Raw genomic sequence first — 19,966 nt, forward strand, 5'->3', positions numbered from 1 at the left:
GTATATTTATCTATAGTCTTTATTGTACGTCTTGTTATAGATCACTATATATATTTATCTTTAGTTGTTATAGTTATTGTGTTATAGATCACTATGTATATTTATCTATAGTTGTTGTGTTATAGATCACTATGTATATTTATCTATAGTTGTTGTGTTATAGATCACTATATATATTTATCTTTAGTTGTTATAGTTATTGTGTTATAGATCACTATGTATATTTATCTATAGTTGTTGTGTTATAGATCACTATATATATTTATCTATAGTTGTTGTGTTATAGATCACTATGTATATTTATCTATAGTTATTGTGTTATAGATCGCTATATATATTTATCTATAGTTGTTGTGTTATAGATCACTATATATATTTATCTATAGTTGTTGTGTTATAGATCACTATGTATATTTATCTATAGTTGTTGTTGTGTTATAGATCACTATGTATATTTATCTATAGTTGTTATTGTGTTATAGATCGCTATATATATTTATCTATAGTTGTTATTGTGTTATAGATCACTATGTATATTTATCTATAGTTGTTATTGTGTTATAGATCGCTATATATATTTATCTATAGTTGTTGTTGTGTTATAGATCACTATATATATTTATCTATAGTTGTTGTGTTATAGATCACTATGTATATTTATCTATAGTTGTTGTGTTATAGATCACTATGTATATTTATCTATAGTTGTTATTTTGTTATAGATCACTATGTATATTTATCTATAGTTGTTGTGTTATAGATCACTATGTATATTTATCTATAGTTGTTATTTTGTTATAGATCACTATGTATATTTATCTATAGTTGTTGTGTTATAGATCACTATGTATATTTATCTATAGTTGTTGTTGTGTTATAGATCACTATGTATATTTATCTATAGTTGTTATTGTGTTATAGATCGCTATATATATTTATCTATAGTTGTTGTTGTGTTATAGATCGCTATATATATTTATCTATAGTTGTTATTGTGTTATAGATCACTATGTATATTTATCTATAGTTGTTGTGTTATAGATCACTATGTATATTTATCTATAGTTGTTGTTGTGTTATAGATCACTATGTATATTTATCTATAGTTGTTGTGTTATAGATCACTATGTATATTTATCTATAGTTGTTGTTGTGTTATAGATCACTATGTATATTTATCTATAGTTGTTGTGTTATAGATCACTATGTATATTTATCTATAGTTATTTTGTTATAGATCACTATGTATATTTATCTATAGTTGTTGTGTTATAGATCACTATGTATATTTATCTATAGTTGTTGTGTTATAGATCACTATGTATATTTATCTATAGTTGTTATTGTGTTATAGATCACTATGTATATTTATCTTTAGTTGTTATTGTGTTATAGATCACTATGTATATTTATCTATAGTTGTTATTGTGTTATAGATCACTATGTATATTTATCTATAGTTGTTGTGTTATAGATCACTATGTATATTTATCTATAGTTGTTATTGTGTTATAGATCACTATGTATATTTATCTATAGTTGTTGTGTTATAGATCACTATGTATATTTATCTATAGTTGTTATTGTGTTATAGATCACTATGTATATTTATCTATAGTTGTTATTTTGTTATAGATCACTATATATATTTATCTATAGTTGTTGTGTTATAGATCGCTATATATATTTATCTATAGTTGTTATTGTGTTATAGATCACTATGTATATTTATCTATAGTTGTTATTTTGTTATAGATCACTATGTATATTTTTCTGTAGTTTTTATAATTTTCTCATACCAGGAGTTTTGTGTTTCTCTCTTTAGATCTCATGGATCCCTTTGTATCTGGTCTGAACGCTCAGCCGCAGAGTCATCCCTCGGGGTCCATGGCTCCTCAGATGCACCCCATGCCGGGTGTTGTTACTAACCGGCCGGTCAATGCCACCAACTTCCAGCAGTTTCAGCAGCAGCAGACCCGCCTGCCCCAACATCAGCCAGTGTCCCAAGGCCTTCGTCCTGCTTTTGCCACCCCCGCACAAGTCCCTGTGCCCCCGGGCTGGAATCAGCTGGCATCAGGAGCTCTGCAGCCTCCTCCAGCCCAAGCAAGTATGGGGACCGTGGTCTCCAACCAACAGTGGAAGAAATCTTCTCTGGGCGGAGGTCCATTACAGCAGCAGCAGCCGTTTCCTCAGAGGCCATCACTGTCCGCAGGGCAGACACCCTCTCACCCACCACCTCCATACCCATTTGGCAGCCAGCAGGCATCACAAGTTCACTCCAGTTTCCCTTCCATGGCCAGTTCCAACCAGTTCACCTCACCTCCGGTGAAACCAATGCAGGGGGCACCTCCGCGGGTGCTCACTCCATTGCAGCAGCCTCATCTCTCCAAGTCTCCTGCATCATCTCCTTCCTCCTTTCAGCAAAACTCTCCTGCCTCCTCCCCTACAGTGAACCAAACATCACAGCAGGCCATGGGACCACGGGCGGGACAGGGCGGCACATTGCCCCCGGGGTTTCAGCAGCAGCCTGTGAGCTCTCCAGGACGGAGTGGCATGATGCCACAGGGAGGCACAGCCGGGAACTTCATGATGCAGCAGAACCAGGGTCCACAAAGTATACACACAGGTGAGGGCCGCCAGCCGCTGTATTACTCTAGAGGAGGGCGATGGTTCTCTGTATTACTCTAGAGGAGGGCGATGGTTCTATGTATTACTCTAGAGGAGGGCGATGGTTCTATGTATTACTCTAGAGGAGGGCGATGGTTCTCTGTATTACTCTAGAGGAGGGCGATGGTTCTATGTATTACTCTAGAGGAGGGCGATGGTTCTATGTATTACTCTAGAGGAGGGCGATGGTTCTATGTATTACTCTAGAGGAGGGCGATGGTTCTCTGTATTACTCTAGAGGAGGGCGATGGTTCTCTGTATTACTCTAGAGGAGGGCGATGGTTCTATGTATTACTCTAGAGGAGGGCGATGGTTCTCTGTATTACTCTAGAGGAGGGCGATGGTTCTCTGTATTACTCTAGAGGAGGGCGATGGTTCTCTGTATTAGTCTAGAGGAGGGCGATGGTTCTCTGTATTAGTCTAGAGGAGGGCGATGGTTCTCTGTATTAGTCTAGAGGAGGGCGATGGTTCTATGTATTACTCTAGAGGAGGGCGATGGTTCTCTGTATTACTCTAGAGGAGGGCGATGGTTCTATGTATTACTCTAGAGGAGGGCGATGGTTCTCTGTATTACTCTAGAGGAGGGCGATGGTTCTATGTATTACTCTAGAGGAGGGCGATGGTTCTCTGTATTACTCTAGAGGAGGGCGATGGCTCTCTGTATTACTCTAGAGGAGGGCGATGGTTCTCTGTATTACTCTAGAGGAGGGCGATGGTTCTCTGTATTACTCTAGAGGAGGGCGATGGTTCTCTGTATTACTCTAGAGGAGGGCGATGGTTCTCTGTATTACTCTAGAGGAGGGCGATGGTTCTCTGTATTACTCTAGAGGAGGGCGATGGTTCTCTGTATTACTCTAGAGGAGGGCGATGGTTCTCTGTATTACTCTAGAGGAGGGCGATGGTTCTCTGTATTACTCTAGAGGAGGGTCGATGGTTCTCTGTATTACTCTAGAGGAGGGTCGATGGTTCTCTGTATTACTCTAGAGGAGGGCGATGGTTCTCTGTATTACTCTAGAGGAGGGCGATGGTTCTCTGTATTACTCTAGAGGAGGGCGATGGTTCTCTGTATTACTCTAGAGGAGGGCGATGGTTCTATGTATTACTCTAGAGGAGGGCGATGGTTCTATGTATTACTCTAGAGGAGGGCGATGGTTCTCTGTATTACTCTAGAGGAGGGCGATGGTTCTCTGTATTAGTCTAGAGGAGGGCGATGGTTCTCTGTATTAGTCTAGAGGAGGGCGATGGTTCTCTGTATTAGTCTAGAGGAGGGCGATGGTTCTCTGTATTACTCTAGAGGAGGGCGATGGTTCTCTGTATTACTCTAGAGGAGGGCGATGGTTCTCTGTATTACTCTAGAGGAGGGCGATGGTTCTCTGTATTACTCTAGAGGAGGGTGATGGTTCCATATACTGTTGTTAACCACTTGTTGACTCTAGCTTTTTATTTCTAGCAGTCATTATCCTGACTTATGTGCAGTTTCATCCTTCATCCCTCTAGGAGTTCCCAAGCGGCTTCCATCAGGATTTCCAGCAGGACAAACAAACACAAATTTTCTGCAGGGACAAACCCCACCCAGCGCTGCGGGGTCACCGGCCAACACCGCATCGGCACAGACGAACCCTGCCGGACAGGCCACAGGTACATCTCATTCTGGTCACACATGGGAGTGTCAGTCAGTAGTGTCGCTTATTATTGCAATTGATTCTAGATACATTTTAATAATAATATTCTATAGCACTTTAGTTCTTTGGGAACTAATAAAGGAAATTAGACATTATAATATTACACACTGTTTATTCACATGGAAAAGTTATCTGGACAGTGATTGGCGCAGGGGCAAGGCTTCCTTGTAGTGACTGGCATAGGGGCAAGGCGTCGTTGTAGTGACTGGCATAGGGGCAAGGCGTCGTTTTAGTGACTGGCATAGGGGCAAGGTGTCGTTTTAGTGACTGGCATAGGGGCAAGGCTTCCTTGTAGTGACTGACATAGGGGCAGGGCTTCATTGTAGTGACTGGCATAGGGGCAAGGCTTCGTTGTGGTGACTGGTACAGGGGTCAAGGAGTGAGTTCTCATGGAGGATGGATTAGGCAGAAATAGATATGGCTTTCAGGAGTTTGAAGATGAAGGGGAGATTAAATGGTTTACAGGACGGGTCCAAAGATGTTTGTCTTTTAGTAATAGGGGTTACGACAATGTTTTTTGGAGAAAAAGGGAAAGATACCATTGGAAAGGAAGAGGTTAAATAAATATTTAGTTAAGTGGCTGGTGACAGTGGACTGGAGGAGACTGGAGGAGGTGTGTGGGGATAGGGTCCCTAGTGCAGCTAGTTGGTGAGAGGAGCCTTGGAAACTTCACCTAAAGAGAAAGCATGACAGTGATTGAGGTCATCGATACTAGGGGATCGGCAGATGATCTTGTGATGTATGTTATCTATATTAGGACAGTGGTAGAGGACACAGCTGCTTGTAACAGGTTTATTTGGTAGCGGTGGACATAGCTGCTTGTAACAGGTTTGTTTGGTAGCGGTGGACATAGCTGCTTGTAACAGGTTCATTTGGTAGCGGTGGACATAGCTGCTTGTAACAGGTTTGTTTGGTAGCGGTGGACATAGCTGCTTGTAACAGGTTCATTTGGTAGCGGTGGACATAGCTACTTGTAACAGGTTCGTTTGGTAGAGGTGGACATAGCTGCTTGTAACAGGTTCATTTGGTAGCGGTGGACATAGCTGCTTGTAACAGGTTCGTTTGGTAGCGGTGGACATAGCTGCTTGTAACAGGTTCATTTGGTAGCGGTGGACATAGCTGCTTGTAACAGGTTTGTTTGGTAGCGGTGGACATAGCTGCTTGTAACAGGTTCATTTGGTAGCGGTGGACATAGCTGCTTGTAACAGGTTTGTTTGGTAGCGGTGGACATAGCTGCTTGTAACAGGTTCATTTGGTAACGGTGGACATATCTGCTTGTAACAGGTTTGTTTGGTAGCGGTGGACATATCTGCTTGTAACAGGTTCGTTTGGTAGCGGTTGGACATATCTGCTTGTAACAGGTTCGTTTGGTAACGGTGGACATATCTGCTTGTAACAGGTTCGTTTGGTAGCGGTGGACATAGCTGCTTGTAACAGGTTCGTTTGGTAGCGGTGGACATAGCTGCTTGTAACAGGTTCGTTTGGTAGCGGTGGACATAGCTGCTTGTAACAGGTTCCTTTGGTAACGGTGGACATATCTGCTTGTAACAGGTTCGTTTGGTAGCGGTGGACATAGCTGCTTGTAACAGGTTCGTTTGGTAGCGGTGGACATAGCTGCTTGTAACAGGTTCCTTTGGTAGCGGTGGACATAGCTGCTTGTAACAGGTTCGTTTGGTAGCGGTGGACATAGCTGCTTGTAACAGCTTCGTTTGGTAGCGGTGGACATAGCTGCTTGTAACAGGTTCGTTTGGTAGCGGTGGACATAGCTGCTTGTAACAGGTTCGTTTGGTAGCGGTGGACATAGCTGCTTGTAACAGCTTCGTTTGGTAGCGGTGGACATAGCTGCTTGTAACAGGTTCGTTTGGTAGCGGTGGACATAGCTGCTTGTAACAGGTTCCTTTCGTAGCGGTGGACATAGCTGCTTGTAACAGGTTCATTTGGTAGCAGTGGACATAGCTGCTTGTAACAGGTTCCTTTCGTAGCGGTGGACATAGCTGCTTGTAACAGGTTCGTTTGGTAGCGGTGGACATAGCTGCTTGTAACAGGTTCCTTTCGTAGCGGTGGACATAGCTGCTTGTAACAGGTTCATTTGGTAGCGGTGGACATAGCTGCTTGTAACAGGTTCATTTGGTAGCAGTGGACATAGCTGCTTGTAACAGCTTCGTTTGGTAGCGGTGGACATAGCTGCTTGTAACAGCTTCGTTTGGTAGCGGTGGACATAGCTGCTTGTAAGGAGGTCATTTGAAGATAGTGTTTTTTTCACTGCCGCAGATTCTAGGTTCGCCTTCCTAAGGGGCCAGAGCTTTACTAATAAATTAGAGCTAAATACTTTTCCTGATTATATATATCTCAGGTGTTTTCTATGTCTTAGATCTCAGATTTGATGCGCAGGATTTGCTGCTGCAGATTTCAATGTAAACTAAATGACTGAGCACCGCTTCTAATCTGCAGTTACAAATCCTGCGCATCAAATCTGCGCAGGATCCTGTACGTGTGAACCTACCCTTAGTCTCTTATGAATTGATGAGGTGATGGAGATCTCCCCTGGAGCCATGAAGGGTTTATCACTTATATTAGGGCTTTATAATGAAATGTGAGTTCAGTTCTAGGTTGTCAGGTCTTCAGGATAAAAAGTGACCTCTGTATTTTTTGTCCTCCTAGGCGGCGGTCAGACAAATGGATCTTCCCACAGTCAAATGCAAGGAGCCCACGGGGGCCCTAACCTGATGCAGACCAATCTGATCGGACTCCATAACAACCTGAGTAACCAGCAGCCAAGTGGCGGTGGGGTGAGCCAAGTCGGTATGGGCGGCCTGCACGGTCAGCCACAACAAGGAGCCCAGATCCTCAGCATGCACCAGCAGATCATCTCCTCCCAGGGTCAGATGGTGAATCTACAAGGACAGACCCCTCTGAACACGCAGGGACAGCTGGTCCTCTCCAGGAACCAGCTCATGTCACAGGGAAAGATGTTGGGGGGTCAGGCGCCTCAGAGAATGACTCCCCCCAAACAAATGATTCCACCTCACAACCAGATGATGGTGCCCCAGGGGCAAACGGTTATGCAGCAAAATACTGTAATGGAGCAGATCATGCAGGGCAATAAACAGGGATTCAATAACCAGAACACAGCCGGCGTGATGACCGGTCAGATGGTCAGGGGACAAACCCCCGGTCTGACCAACACCATGTTACAGTTCTCGGGGCAGGCTGTTTCCCAGCAGGGCGGGGCGGGCGGTAATCCTTCACAGGGTGTCAATATGCAGGGTCAGGTCCTCCGACAGACTGTCCCGGGCCAACATCTGCAGCAGCCACATCCTGAAGCCTCCGCTCAGAGCGGTGGTGATTTGGGGGCCATGCTGAATGAAATCTCTATGCATCAACAAGGAAACATGGCTCCGCAACATCAACAACACCTGCAGAACATGCCAGGGAACGGGGGCCCCGGCCAACACTTTTCAGGCCACGGTCTATCCTTCGCATCTGCATTTGGCCAAGGTGGGAATGGAAACCAGCTGTCCTGTGGCCAGAGCACCGCGTTCCCTGTGAATAAAGACGTCACCCTGACCAGCCCGCTCCTGGTGAATCTGCTGCAGAGCGACATCTCCGCCGGACACTTCGGGATGAACAACAAACAGAACGCCAATGCGGCCAAACCCAAGAAGAAGAAGCCGCCGAGGAAGAAGAAGAACCAGCAAGGAGAGGAACATATGAAGTGAGTAGATCGTGGGGAAGAGAAGGGTCCGTGTGCGGCCTCGTTCACATCAGCGCTAGGAGCTCTGAGGGTTTCTTCTCTTGGAGATGGACGGACCCCATTCAGAGTCATTGGACCTGTCGGGATCCATTGGTGTCTGTTGTGACGCCCTCCATCCAGCCCCATAACGTTGATGTGAACATAGCCTCAGGTATAATCCATGGTGGATCCACGTGGGGAGGGTAACCGGTTCTATACAACCCATGACTCGCCCTGGTAGGTGACACTCGGGGGGGCCTCTTTTATCTACCACTGTAGTCAGGATCACTCCTACCATGTTCTCTGGTCCTGATAATTTCTGAGATCCTCCTAATATATAGAGACCGAGCCCTCCCCTGTATTACACTGACAATCATTCATTTATGTGACCGAATACAAAAGCTCTGGGGCCGGAATGATCAGTGGCTCACACTGTGCCGTACATCTGGTACATATTACTAGACGCGTTACACACGATGGTCTAACGTTACCCTACCTACTAGGTGGCTTACTTTATGCCAATATTTAGCACCAAAACTTTGTCTAGAGCCGAGCTACATCCCACCCTGCCGAGGACCCTATTACACAGGGGGGATCATTGCCCAGCGATCTCCAATGAACTCTTGTTTGTTCCTTTCATATACGGTCAAATTGCTCTACTTGTACTATATACTTAAAATATAAAACCATGAAGAAGGTTTTGTCTTTCTTTGCAGCCCCAGCGAGGTTCGTATGGACGACTCTGATCAGACCGGGATGGTGGCGGAGCAGCTGGGAGCCCTGGAGGCCGGACAGAAGCTTTCAGACTTTGTAAATAGGCCACCAGGTGAGAAACCCCGCCCCCCGGGGTCTAAAACCTAATTTACATGTTAAGAAAATGCCTTATATCTCTGTGATGGAGAAGATTATTGAAATAATACAGGAATGCCCGGGATCCGGATGAGGAGTTATTCCCCCTGTTTGGCTGATAACCTATTTAAAGTGGCCCTCTAATCCCTAGTGGCCCTGCCCGCTGGGACCCCCCCACTAGGTCCCTTGTCCCCTGAGTGAAGCACCAAAACAGAACAGGTGACAGACAAGTAAACTCTTACATCTATTAGTACCAAGACATGAAAACAATACATGTAAAAGTATAAAGGTTGGAGGATTTGATTTTGCACCAGAAGAACCAATTAGTCCTTATTTACTTATAAGGTAAGGCTGCACCACTGACTCCCCTGATGAAGCACGGTGAGAAATACGTTGGGGGTGAGGTCCTGTACATTACACTTATGTTTTACTTATATAATATGCATATATGTACTGTGCGGGGTTAATGCTATTAGAGCTACATCCCATCCTGCCGAGGACCCTCTTACACAGGGGGGATCATTACCCAGCGATCTCCAATGAACTCTTGTTTGTTCCTTTCATATACAGTCAGATTGCTCTAAAAAAACTTGTACTATATACTTAAAAAATAAAACGTATTGACGTATCTCCTATGTTCATATCCAGGGGGTATTGGCCTTACCGAATGTTACTATGTTTAGTCCTTATTTGGGACTAGTCAGTTCTTATTTTACTATACGTTTTCTTATAAAATAAGATATTACAGGTTATGGAGTCTAGATTCTGGAGACATTGGTCCAGGGATTTATTTTTTGAACCCTATGACCTCTCCCGATTTGTGGTTGTGGACTCGCTCTTTTTTCTTTCCCCCCCCCCCCACTTGTCTCAATTTTAAGTATTTTAATGGTGTCTTGTTACTTATACAGCAGTGTCTTGTCTCGTTCTGTTTTGGTGTTGTATAGGATTAACCTTGATCTTTTATAAAGCCCATTTATAGGTTCCCTGAGTGAATGGAGCGTCAGCACACGCGCCCAGCCCCCGCTCCATTCATTCTCTATTGGGCTTCTTCACGTAGGGTGATGTATTCCACTTTAATGGAGCTGAGTGGCCTGACATGTCAATGGTTAATCTAAATGACCGTAACGCTTTAGAGTCATTCAGTCAGATTCACATCCACAGCAGAAAATCCGTCTTGTCCGTGTGATAAAAGGGGATACTTTATAGTTTATTTTATCGGCAGTGATGCCTTTCAGGTCGGTCTGACCCTCTTTCATGACCTGACTAAGTGTCGTACCGACCTGAAACGCGTTGATGTTTTCTGTCCTGTACAGTATGTTGCTGATAAAATAAACTATAAAGTATTTCTTTTTATCACATGGACAAGCTGGATTTTCTGATGTGATGTAGATTCATGGACACTGCCGGTCATGTTCTGATGTGATGTAGGTCCATGGACACTGTAGGTCATGTTCTGATGTGATGTAGGTCCATGGACACTGTAGGTCATGTTCTGATGTGATGTAGATCCATGGACACTGCAGGTCATGTTCTTATGTGATGTAGATCCATGGACACTGTAGGTCATGTTCTGATGTGATGTAGGTCCATGGACACTGTAGGTCATGTTCTGATGTGATGTAGGTCCATGGACACTGCCGGTCATGCTCTGATGTGATGTAGATCCATGGACACTGCCGGTCATGTTCTGATGTGATGTAGGTCCATGGACACTGCAGGTCATGTTCTGATCTGATGTAGGTCCATGGACACTGTAGGTCATGTTCTGATGTGATGTAGGTCCATGGACACTGCCGGTCATGTTCTGATGTGATGTAGATCCATGGACACTGTAGGTCATGTTCTGATGTGATGTAGGTCCATGGACACTGTAGGTCATGTTCTGATGTGATGTAGGTCCATGGACACTGTAGGTCATGTTCTGATGTGATGTAGGTCCATGGACACTGCCGGTCATGCTCTGATGCGATGTAGGTCCATGGACACTGCCGGTCATGCTCTGATGTGATGTAGGTCCATGGACACTGCCGGTCATGCTCTGATGTGATGTAGATCCATGGACACTGCCGGTCATGTTCTGATGTGATGTAGGTCCATGGACACCGCAGGTCATGTTCTGATGTGATGTAGATTCATGGACACTGCCGGTCATGTTCTGATGTGATGTAGGTCCATGGACACTGTAGGTCATGTTCTGATGTGATGTAGATCCATGGACACTGTAGGTCATGTTCTGATGTGATGTAGGTCCATGGACACTGTAGGTCATGTTCTGATGTGATGTAGGTCCACGGACACTGTAGGTCATGTTCTGATGTGATGTAGATCCATGGACACCGCAGGTCATGTTCTGATGTGATGTAGATCCATGGACACCGCAGGTCATGTTCTGATGTGATGTAGATCCATGGACATTGCCGGTCATGTTCTGATGTGATGTAGGTCCATGGACACTGTAGGTCATGTTCTGATGTGATGTAGGTCCATGGACACTGCCGGTCATGTTCTGATGTGATGTAGGTCCATGGACACTGCAGGTCATGTTCTGATGTGATGTAGGTCCATGGACACTGTAGGTCATGTTCTGATGTGATGTAGGTCCATGGACACTGCCGGTCATGTTCTGATGTGATGTAGGTCCATGGACACTGCAGGTCGGTCCGTGTTCAGATGTTGATAAGCGGAGGTAGATGTTACTTTACTTCTCTGATAAAACTCTATGAATGTGAATTCTGTTCCTGGGTCTGGGGAAATATAGAACATAATCCTCTTTTTTTAAAGTTTATATTCTTTCTAATATTGTTTCAGGTTATCCAGCGCAGGGGATTGAGCAGAGACAACTCCAGCAGATTCCTCCTCAGTTAATGCAGCTGGGGCAGCAGCAGGGGCAGAGCGTGCAGACGCCTCCGCAACAGATGATGATGATGTTAATGATGCAACAACAACAGCAACAACAACAACAACAACAAGACCAAAAACCAGTGAAGCTTCCTTTACAGCAAAACCTCTTCAACCCCCGGGCAGCTATGAACCCCGATGTGCAGCGGATGCCCATGCAGCAAGGTGGTAACATGTCTGTGATGGTAAATCTTCAGGGCTCCGGCCCTATACCACCTTCTCCAGACAAGCAGAGGATGTCTATGGTGTCCAACGCATCATTAGGAAACAATGGTAGAAAGATGGGATTTCCAGAAAGTGGGCAGAATCAAGCTGGATCCCCTCTAAGTGACGGATCCTCGGCTGCTCCTCTTCCTGACATTTCTGACCTCCCCACAGGATCTGGACCCCAGGGCAGCATGGCCCCACACTTACTTATCCCTCAGAACCCAATGATGATGTCTGGCACTAAGGCGGGATCTGCATCAGCACTGTCTCTGGGCCAAGGAACGAGCCCCCAACAACAGCACACCAACACTATGGCTGGATCTCATGGGCACCATTACCAAAGTGTTCAGACCCCATCACAGACATCAAGGCCTAAAACACCGAACAGAGCCAGCCCCAGACCTTATTACCCTCAGACCCCCAATAACCGCCCTCCTAGTACTGAGCCTTCTGAGATCAGTCTGTCCCCAGAACGGCTGAACGCCTCCATAGCCGGTCTCTTCCCTCCACAGATCAATATTCCATTACCTCCCAGACCTACACTGAGTCGAGGATTTGATCAGCAAGGTCTGAACCCGACCACCCTGAAGGCTATAGGACAGGCTCCACTGGGCCTAACAGTGAACAGTCAGCCATTTGGTTCACATGCAAATAAGATGGATAACGGTTCCGGAAAACCACCTAATGCCGGCGGCAACAAGCGAGCGAGCCCGAGCAACAGCAGACGCTCAAGCCCTGCATCGAGCCGCAAAACTACACCGAGCCCTGGTCGACAGAACGCCAAGACATCTAAAATGATGCTCGGAGGTCCACAGGCCCCTGGTGTCCTACACAGTGTGGAGATGCAGAGAAACATAGTGACCGGCCAAGTATCCATGCAAAACTCGGTCGTGGGGCCTCCGATTGGACAATATCCTCCTATATCTATACACAGCGCAGCTGTCCTCCCTGAGGAGATGAAAGAAAACCCAACCGTGACTCCAGAGAGCGAAGCTCCGACCGTTCAGATGGTTCCTAAAGAACCAGCAGAATATAAAGTCGGCGTCCACCAAGACATGAAGATGACCTCCCCTGAGGAACCTCCCAAGAAAGACGCGCTATTCGCAGATGTCCCCAAGACTAGTGAAGACATGACTGCCATTTCTCCAGCCATGAGAGACGCTCCCACATCATTGAGTCAGTTACTGGACCATTCCGACTCCCCCAATATTAAGCCCCCGAATCCTGCCCCCGAGACCTCCCTGATGCAGACGCCTACAGAAGATGTGAAGACAGAGATGGCTGCCTTACCAGGAGAAGCACTTAATAAAGAGGCCCACTGTATCCCCAGCCTGCAGCCATACACTGAGCCAAACCCTGGGCAGCCCAGATCAGATCCCACGGAGCCCAATCCTAATGTACAGATCGGCCTGCCCGTCCCATCCCTGAAGAGGCCTGCCGCCCCCACACCTGTGTCCAGCACCATGCCTCCGAGTCAGATCACCGTCTTTGTCACGTCCAATCCTATTACCACATCTGCGAGTGTGTCGGCCCCGATGTCTTCTCACCTGCAGCCCACCTTGGTGCCAACCGTGGTCACAATGCCAAATGTGGGAAATAAAGTGATGGTATCTGAGGGACAGGCTGCTGTTCAGACAAGTAGTCGCCCGCAGTTTATCACTCCAGTCTTCTTTAATTCTTCATCCATCATCCAAGTAATGAAAGGTTCTCCGCAGAGTAACATCCCGACCTCCAGCACCAACCTGATGCCTCAGTCTGTCGCAGTTGTTGGACCTTTACACATTTCCCAGTTCCCGGGGCCGCCGTCCTCTTCTGCTCCTACCAGTACCAGCTCCGGCCTCCCAGTCTCCCTGCCGGGCCTTGTCAGTTCAGTACAAAGTGCGCCGCAGTTTACTCCTTCCCAGTCACCTCTGCCGCCACCAACGACTCCGAGCGGCTCAGAAGACATCGGCTCCCAGCTGGGAAAATCTCCAGACCTGTGTCCTCCTGCCCCGCTACAGCAGACGGCGTCCCCCCCGCGAGACAACCCCCCGGACACACAGTGCGCTGCAGTGCCTTCTGTAGGGAACACCATAGCAGAGACAGACAGTCAGCTGACCATAAGCAACACAGATATCGCCGGTCCTGAGAGCTCTGAAGGAAATGGCATCAGTATGTCTGGAGGAACCACACCACAAGGCCCGCAGATTTCTGCTGAGACTAGTAGTTCTTCTGCTCTGTCGCTGGATCCTGTGTGTCCTATAGATAACAATCCTGACGACCTTCTGACCTATCCTCCTCCCGATCCCTTGATGTTGGCCGATAAAACCAGCGAAACCACATTAGTAGATCGGATTAGTACGACCTTCGATGAAACCGTTCCGGAGCAGATCTTAGAAACAGGTAAGACGCACGTCATTGGACGCTTCTCACCGGCTGCCATTTTGCTATTGTAACGTTCACTTTACCACTTAATGTTATAGCTTTAGCGCTGCGTTCTGTCCTAGTTGTTATAACGCTAACACGTTTTCAGCGGATAAAGGATTCATATTGTAGAACTTTTCCTGCTTGCTGTCATATAATAGAAGCCATCACTGTTAGTCCCATTAGGAGGAGAGTCAGTCCTGGTCATGTGACCTCACATAAGTGCAGGGCTCGTTACATCACACCTGGTCATGTGACCTCACATAAGTGCAGGGCTCGTTACATCACACCTGGTCATGTGACATCATATAGGTGCAGGGCTCGTTACATCACACCTGGTCATGTGACATCATATAGGTGCAGGGCTCGTTACATCACACCTGGTCATGTGACATCATATAGGTGCAGGGCTCGTTACATCACACCTAGTCATGTGACATCACACAGGTGTGGAACACAGCTCTGACAACTGTTCTGTAACTGGCCTTGCAGCTGTGTCACATGACCGGGACAGATGTAACGAGCCCTGCAGCTGTGTCACATGACCGGGACAGATGTAACGAGCCCTGCAGCTATGTCACATGACCGGGACAGATGTAACGAGCCCTGCAGCTATGTCACATGACCAGGACAGATGTAACGAGCCCTGCAGCTATGTCACGTGACCAGGACAGATGTAACGAGCCCTGCAGTTGTCACATGACCGGGACAGATGTAACGAGCCCTGCAGCTGTGTCCCCATCACATGACCAGGACAGATGTAACGAGCCCTGCAGCTGTGTCCCCATCACATGACCAGGACAGATGTAACGAGCCCTGCAGCTGTGTCCCCATCACATGACCAGGACAGATGTAACGAGCCCCGCAGCTGTGTCCCCATCACATGACCAGGACAGATGTAATGAGCCCTGCAGCTGTGTCCCCATCACATGACCAGGACAGATGTAACGAGCCCTGCAGCTGTGTCCCCATCACATGACCGGGACAGATGTAACGAGCCCTGCAGCTGTGTCCCCATCACATGACCGGGACAGATGTAACGAGCCCCGCAGCTGTGTCCCCATCACATGACCGGGACAAATGTAACGAGCCCCGCAGCTGTGTCCCCATCACATGACCGGGACAGATGTAACGAGCCCCGCAGCTGTGTCCCCATCACATGACCGGGACAGATGTAACGAGCCCCGCAGCTGTGTCCCCATCACATGACCGGGACAGATGTAACGAGCCCCGCAGCTGTGTCCCCATCACATGACCGGGACAGATGTAACGAGCCCTGCAGTTGTGTCCCCATCACATGACCAGGACAGATGTAACGAGCCCCGCAGCTGTGTCCCCATCACATGACCAGGACAGATGTAACGAGCCCTGCAGCTGTGTCCCCATCACATGACCAGGACAGATGTAACGAGCCCTGCAGCTGTGTCCCCATCACATGACCAGGACAGATGTAACGAGCCCCGCAGCTGTGTCCCCATCACATGACCAGGACAGATGTAACGAGCCTCGCAGCTTTGTCCCCATCACATGACCAGGACAGATGTAACGAGCCCTGCAGCTGTGTCCCCATCACATGACCAGGACAGATGTAACGAGCCCTGCAGCTGTGTCCCCATCACATGACCAGGACAGATGTAACGAGCCCTGCAGCTGTGTCCCCATCACATGACCAGGACAGATGTAACGAGCCCTGCAGCTGTGTCCCCATCACATGACCAGGACAGATGTAACGAGCCCTGCAGCTGTGTCCCCATCACATGACCAGGACAGATGTAACGAGCCCTGCAGCTGTGTCCCCATCACATGACCAGGACAGATGTAACGAGCCCTGCAGCTGTGTCCCCATCACATGACCAGGACAGATGTAACGAGCCCTGCAGCTGTGTCCCCATCACATGACCAGGACAGATGTAACGAGCCCTGCAGCTGTGTCCCCATCACATGACCAGGACAGATGTAACGAGCCCTGCAGCTGTGTCCCCATCACATGACCAGGACAGATGTAACGAGCCCTGCAGCTGTGTCCCCATCACATGACCAGACAGATGTAATGAGCCCTGCAGCTGTGTCCCCATCACATGACCAGGACAGATGTAACGAGCCCTGCAGCTGTGTCCCCATTACATGACCGGGACAGATGTAACGAGCCCTGCAGCTGTGTCCCCATCACATGACCGGGACAGATGTAACGAGCCCTGCAGCTGTGTCCCCATCACATGACCAGACAGATGTAATGAGCCCTGCAGCTGTGTCCCCATCACATGACCAGGACAGATGTAACGAGCCCTGCAGCTGTCCCTATCACATGACCAGGACAGATGTAACGAGCCCTGCAGCTGTGTCCCCATCACATGACCGGGACAGATGTAACGAGCCCTGCAGCTGTGTCCCCATCACATGACCGGGACAAATGTAACGAGCCCTGCAGCTGTGTCCCCATCACATGACCAGGACAGATGTAACGAGCCCTGCAGCTGTGTCCCCATCACATGACCAGGACAGATGTAACGAGCCCTGCAGCTGTGTCCCCATCACATGACCAGGACAGATGTAACGAGCCCTGCAGCTGTGTCCCCATCACATGACCAGGACAGATGTAACGAGCCCTGCAGCTGTGTCCCCATCACATGACCGGGACAGATGTAACGAGCCCTGCAGCTGTGTCCCCATCACATGACCAGGACAGATGTAACGAGCCCTGCAGCTGTGTCCCCATCACATGACCGGGACAGATGTAACGAGCCCTGCAGCTGTGTCCCCATCACATGACCAGGACAGATGTAACGAGCCCTGCAGCTGTGTCCCCATCACATGACCAGGACAGATGTAACGAGCCCTGCAGCTGTGTCCCCATCACATGACCAGGACAGATGTAACGAGCCCTGCAGCTGTGTCCCCATCACATGACCAGGACAGATGTAACTAGCCCTGCAGCTGTGTCCCCATCACATGACCAGGACAGATGTAACTAGCCCTGCAGCTGTGTCCCCATCACATGACCAGGACAGATGTAACGAGCCCTGCAGCTGTGTCCCCATCACATGACCAGGACAGATGTAACGAGCCCTGCAGCTGTGTCCCCATCACATGACCAGGACAGATGTAACGAGCCCTGCAGCTGTGTCCCCATCACATGACCAGGACAGATGTAACGAGCCCTGCAGCTGTGTCCCCATCACATGACCAGGACAGATGTAACGAGCCCTGCAGCTGTCCCTATCACATGACCAGGACAGATGTAACGAGCCCTGCAGCTGTGTCCCCATCACATGACCAGGACAGATGTAACGAGCCCTGCAGCTGTGTCCCCATCACATGACCAGGACAGATGTAACGAGCCCTGCAGCTGTCCCTATCACATGACCAGGACAGATGTAACGAGCCCTGCAGCTGTGTCCCCATCACATGACCAGGACAGATGTAACGAGCCCTGCAGCTGTGTCCCCATCACATGACCAGGACAGATGTAACGAGCCCTACAGCTGTGTCCCCATCACATGACCAGGACAGAGATTAATCCTGTGTAAAGGGAAGTGACAGCAAGCAGAGGTAGTGACAATCCCTCCAGTGATGGAGTTGATCAATAGACACTGTAACTCTGACCTTTTATTATAACTTCTCTATAATCACTTCATAGATTTTATACATTGATAGTTTTGATTATATGATGAATATTCTAGCGGGGGCCACTGCTCCCTAATATGGGGGTCATTTGGATAATGATTGGGAAACACTGCGATATATACGGAGACTACCTGGAGCCCGAGCCAAGGAACCGGTCATCGGGTCAACTAAGGCTGGAGGGGCAGAGGACCCCCATGTTATAGAGGGGCCCCCCTGCTTAGGACCCCTGAATACTTCAGAACAGAGAGACGCCCAGTGAGGTCACAGCTCCGCACCCCATTATATAGTGATAATGGCTCCCGGGGGAGAGGGGCCGGACCCTGCACCCTGAGGGGTATATACAGCGCTAGATTCATGATACAGGATTGTAGTTGGCCGCGGGTCGGGAGCCGCCATCATTGGACTCCGCGTCACGTCTGAGATCTGGGGGGGGGGGGGGGGGGTCTGTGTTCTATCATCTGGTTGTTCTGCGGCAAATCATCCTCCTCCATAAACCTGACCTCCCTCCTCCATAAACCTGACCTCCTCCTCCTCCATAAACCTGACCTCCTCCTCCTCCATAAACCTGACCTCCCTCCTCCTCCATAAACCTGACCTCCCTCCTCCTCCATAAACCTGACCTCCCTCCTCCTCCTCCATAAACCTGATCTCCCTCCTCCTCCTCCATAAACCTGACCTCCCTCCTCCTCCTCCTCCTCCTCCATAAACCTGACCTCCCTCCTCCTCCTCCATAAACCTGACCTCTCCTCCTCCATAAACCTGACCTCTCCTCCTCCATAAACCTGACCTTCCTTCTCCTCCTCCATAAACCTGACCTTCCTCCTCCTCCTCCATAAACCTGACCTTCCTTCTCCTCCTCCATAAACCTGACCTCCCTCCTCCTCCTCCATAAACCTGACCTCCCTCCTCCATAAACCTGACCTCCGTCCTCTATAAACCTGACCTCCCTCCTCCTCCATAAACCTCACCTCTCCTCCTCCTCCATAAACCTCACCTCTCCTCCTCCTCCATAAACCTCACCTTCCTCCTCCTCCTCCATAAACCTGACCTCCCTCCTCCTCCTCCATAAACCTGACCTCCTCCATAAACCTGACCTCCCTCCTCCTCCATAAACCTGACCTCCCTCCTCCTCCATAAACCTGACCTCCCTCCTCCTCCATAAACCTAACCTCCCTCCTCCTCCATAAACCTGACCTCCTCCTCCTCCATAAACCTGACCTCCCTCCTCCATAAACCTCACCTTCCTCCTCCTCCTCCATAAACCTCACCTTCCTCCTCCATAAACCTCACCTTCCTCCTCCTCCTCCTCCATAAACCTGACCTCCCTCCTCCATAAACCTGACCCCCCTCCTCCATAAACCTGACCTCCTCCTCCTCCATAAACCTGACCTCCTCCTCCATAAACCTGACCTCCCTCCTCCTCCATAAACCTGACCTCCCTCCTCCTCCATAAACCTGACCTCCCTCCTCCTCCATAAACCTGACCTCCCTCCTCCTCCTCCATAAACCTGACCTCCCTCCTCCTCCTCCATAAACCTGACCTCCCTCCTCCTCCTCCATAAACCTGACCTCCCTCCTCCATAAACTCGCTCCTCCATAAACCTGACCTCCTCCTCCTCTACTCCCTCCCTCCCTCCTCCATAAACCTGACCTCCCCTCCTCCTCCTCCATAAACCTGACCTCCCTCCTCCTCCATAAACCTGACCTCCCTCCTCCTCCTCCTCCATAAACCTGACCTCCCTCCTCCTCCCTCCTCCATAAACCTGACCTCCTCCTCCTCCTCCTCCATAAACCTGACCTCCCTCCTCCTCCTCCTCCATAAACCTGACCTCCCTCCTCCTCCTCCTCCATAAACCTGACCTCCCTCCTCCTCCTCCTCCATAAACCTGACCTCCCTCCTCCT

At 48.5% G+C, this 19,966-nt stretch overlaps 1 protein-coding gene across 3 annotated transcripts in view; it reads left to right on the plus strand.

The window, feature by feature from the left end:
* NCOA6 (nuclear receptor coactivator 6) overlaps positions 1 to 19,966 on the plus strand; it is a 56,267-nt gene that overhangs the window by 29,761 nt on the left and 6,540 nt on the right. For all 3 annotated transcript variants that reach the window (XM_056548185.1, XM_056548187.1, XM_056548186.1), the window contains exons 7-11: positions 1,826 to 2,626; positions 4,165 to 4,305; positions 7,011 to 8,064; positions 8,799 to 8,908; positions 11,740 to 14,418. In XM_056548185.1, coding sequence (XP_056404160.1) covers positions 1,826 to 2,626; positions 4,165 to 4,305; positions 7,011 to 8,064; positions 8,799 to 8,908; positions 11,740 to 14,418 — 4,785 coding nt within the window. The remainder of the gene's footprint in view (positions 1 to 1,825; positions 2,627 to 4,164; positions 4,306 to 7,010; positions 8,065 to 8,798; positions 8,909 to 11,739; positions 14,419 to 19,966) is intronic.

Source organism: Hyla sarda, chromosome 12 (genome assembly GCF_029499605.1).
Source record: "Hyla sarda isolate aHylSar1 chromosome 12, aHylSar1.hap1, whole genome shotgun sequence".
NCBI lineage: Eukaryota > Metazoa > Chordata > Amphibia > Anura > Hylidae > Hyla > Hyla sarda.